At 56.1% G+C, this 1091-nt stretch overlaps 1 protein-coding gene across 1 annotated transcript in view; it reads right to left on the reverse strand.

The window, feature by feature from the left end:
• Positions 1-209: 209 nt before the first annotated feature.
• phf1 (PHD finger protein 1) overlaps positions 210-1091 on the reverse strand; it is a 15439-nt gene continuing 14557 nt past the window's right edge. Inside the window, exon 15 of the mRNA XM_076150436.1 lies at positions 210-1077. Within this exon, the coding sequence (XP_076006551.1) occupies positions 627-1077 (451 nt within the window). The 3' untranslated portion in view covers positions 210-626. The remainder of the gene's footprint in view (positions 1078-1091) is intronic.

Here is a 1091-nt window from a genome sequence, read left to right on the forward strand (position 1 = left end):
TTCTACGCCAAACTCCATGTGCTGCTCAACCGCTGATACAAGCTGAAGTCTAACTGTGGTGAAGTCTGTGTTTAACCCTTTAAAACCTGAGGAATCGCTGTCAACGGAACAGAAAAAACGAAAAGAGCAGATGATTAAGGGGACATCCAGGTTCACTTCTATAAAGACCAGAACCTAGACTGTCCACTGGGCGGGGCTGTAGCAAAAAAAAAAAAAAAACGTCACAGGAAGGGGGTAGTTACTGTCCTTACACGCGGAAAGTAACTTCCCAGGTGCGTGAAAGCCGCCGCCCCCTTTTCTGGAACACAAACGCATCGCCGGACCAAGTGTGGACAAATGACCTGGAGGTTTGAGTCGTTTCCCTCATGGCAGTATGACATCATCAATGCAAAGGCAAATTCCAAAGATACAAATATCAGAGAAACACTGGAGAGGGGGAGAGAGAGAGAGAGAGAGAGAGAGAGAGAGAGGGAGAGAGAGAGAGAGGGGGAGGAGGAGCGGTGAGGGGAGAGAAACCTGGATCTGAGACGACACGTGTTTGTCTTGTTTTACTCGCACTTCAAACGCGGCTGTAAAGTAGAACAGTCCTGCTCCCTCCTCTTCCTCTTCCTCCTCTTCCTCACCGGTCAGTACAGGCTCACGTTCTCCCACTCCACCAGGTACTGCACCTTCCCGTCCGGCGTGACGCGTCTCGCCAAGATTCTCACCGCCTCCCCTCCTCCCCAGTTCCTAGCCACTGTCCCGTCGCCTCCGTCTCCCATCCCCACTCCCCCTCCTCCTCCTCCTCCCACACCCCCTCCTCCACCTCCACCCTCTACTCCTCCTCCTCCTCCATCAACGCCGCCCCCTCCGGCCCCGCCACCGTTCTGGTACGGCGGCAGCTCGCGGAGCAGGAAGGAGGAGCAGGGGACGTCCAGCTGCTTCTGGCCCGGCGGGTGTTGGTGTTGGTGTTGGTGGTCGTGTTGGTGGTTGTGATGGTGCTGGTGGTTGTGGTTGTGGTTGTGGTGGTGATGGCTGCCGTTGGTGTGTTGGGGGTAGGAGAGGCAGGGCGGCGGTAACCTGCAGGTGTCGTCCACGCTGAGGAGGAAGCA

This window comes from Genypterus blacodes, unplaced genomic scaffold, assembly GCF_046128005.1.
Source record: "Genypterus blacodes isolate CSIRO-AG114 ecotype Tasmania unplaced genomic scaffold, CSIRO-AGI_Gbla_v1 ptg000052l_1, whole genome shotgun sequence".
NCBI classification, from domain to species: domain Eukaryota; kingdom Metazoa; phylum Chordata; class Actinopteri; order Ophidiiformes; family Ophidiidae; genus Genypterus; species Genypterus blacodes.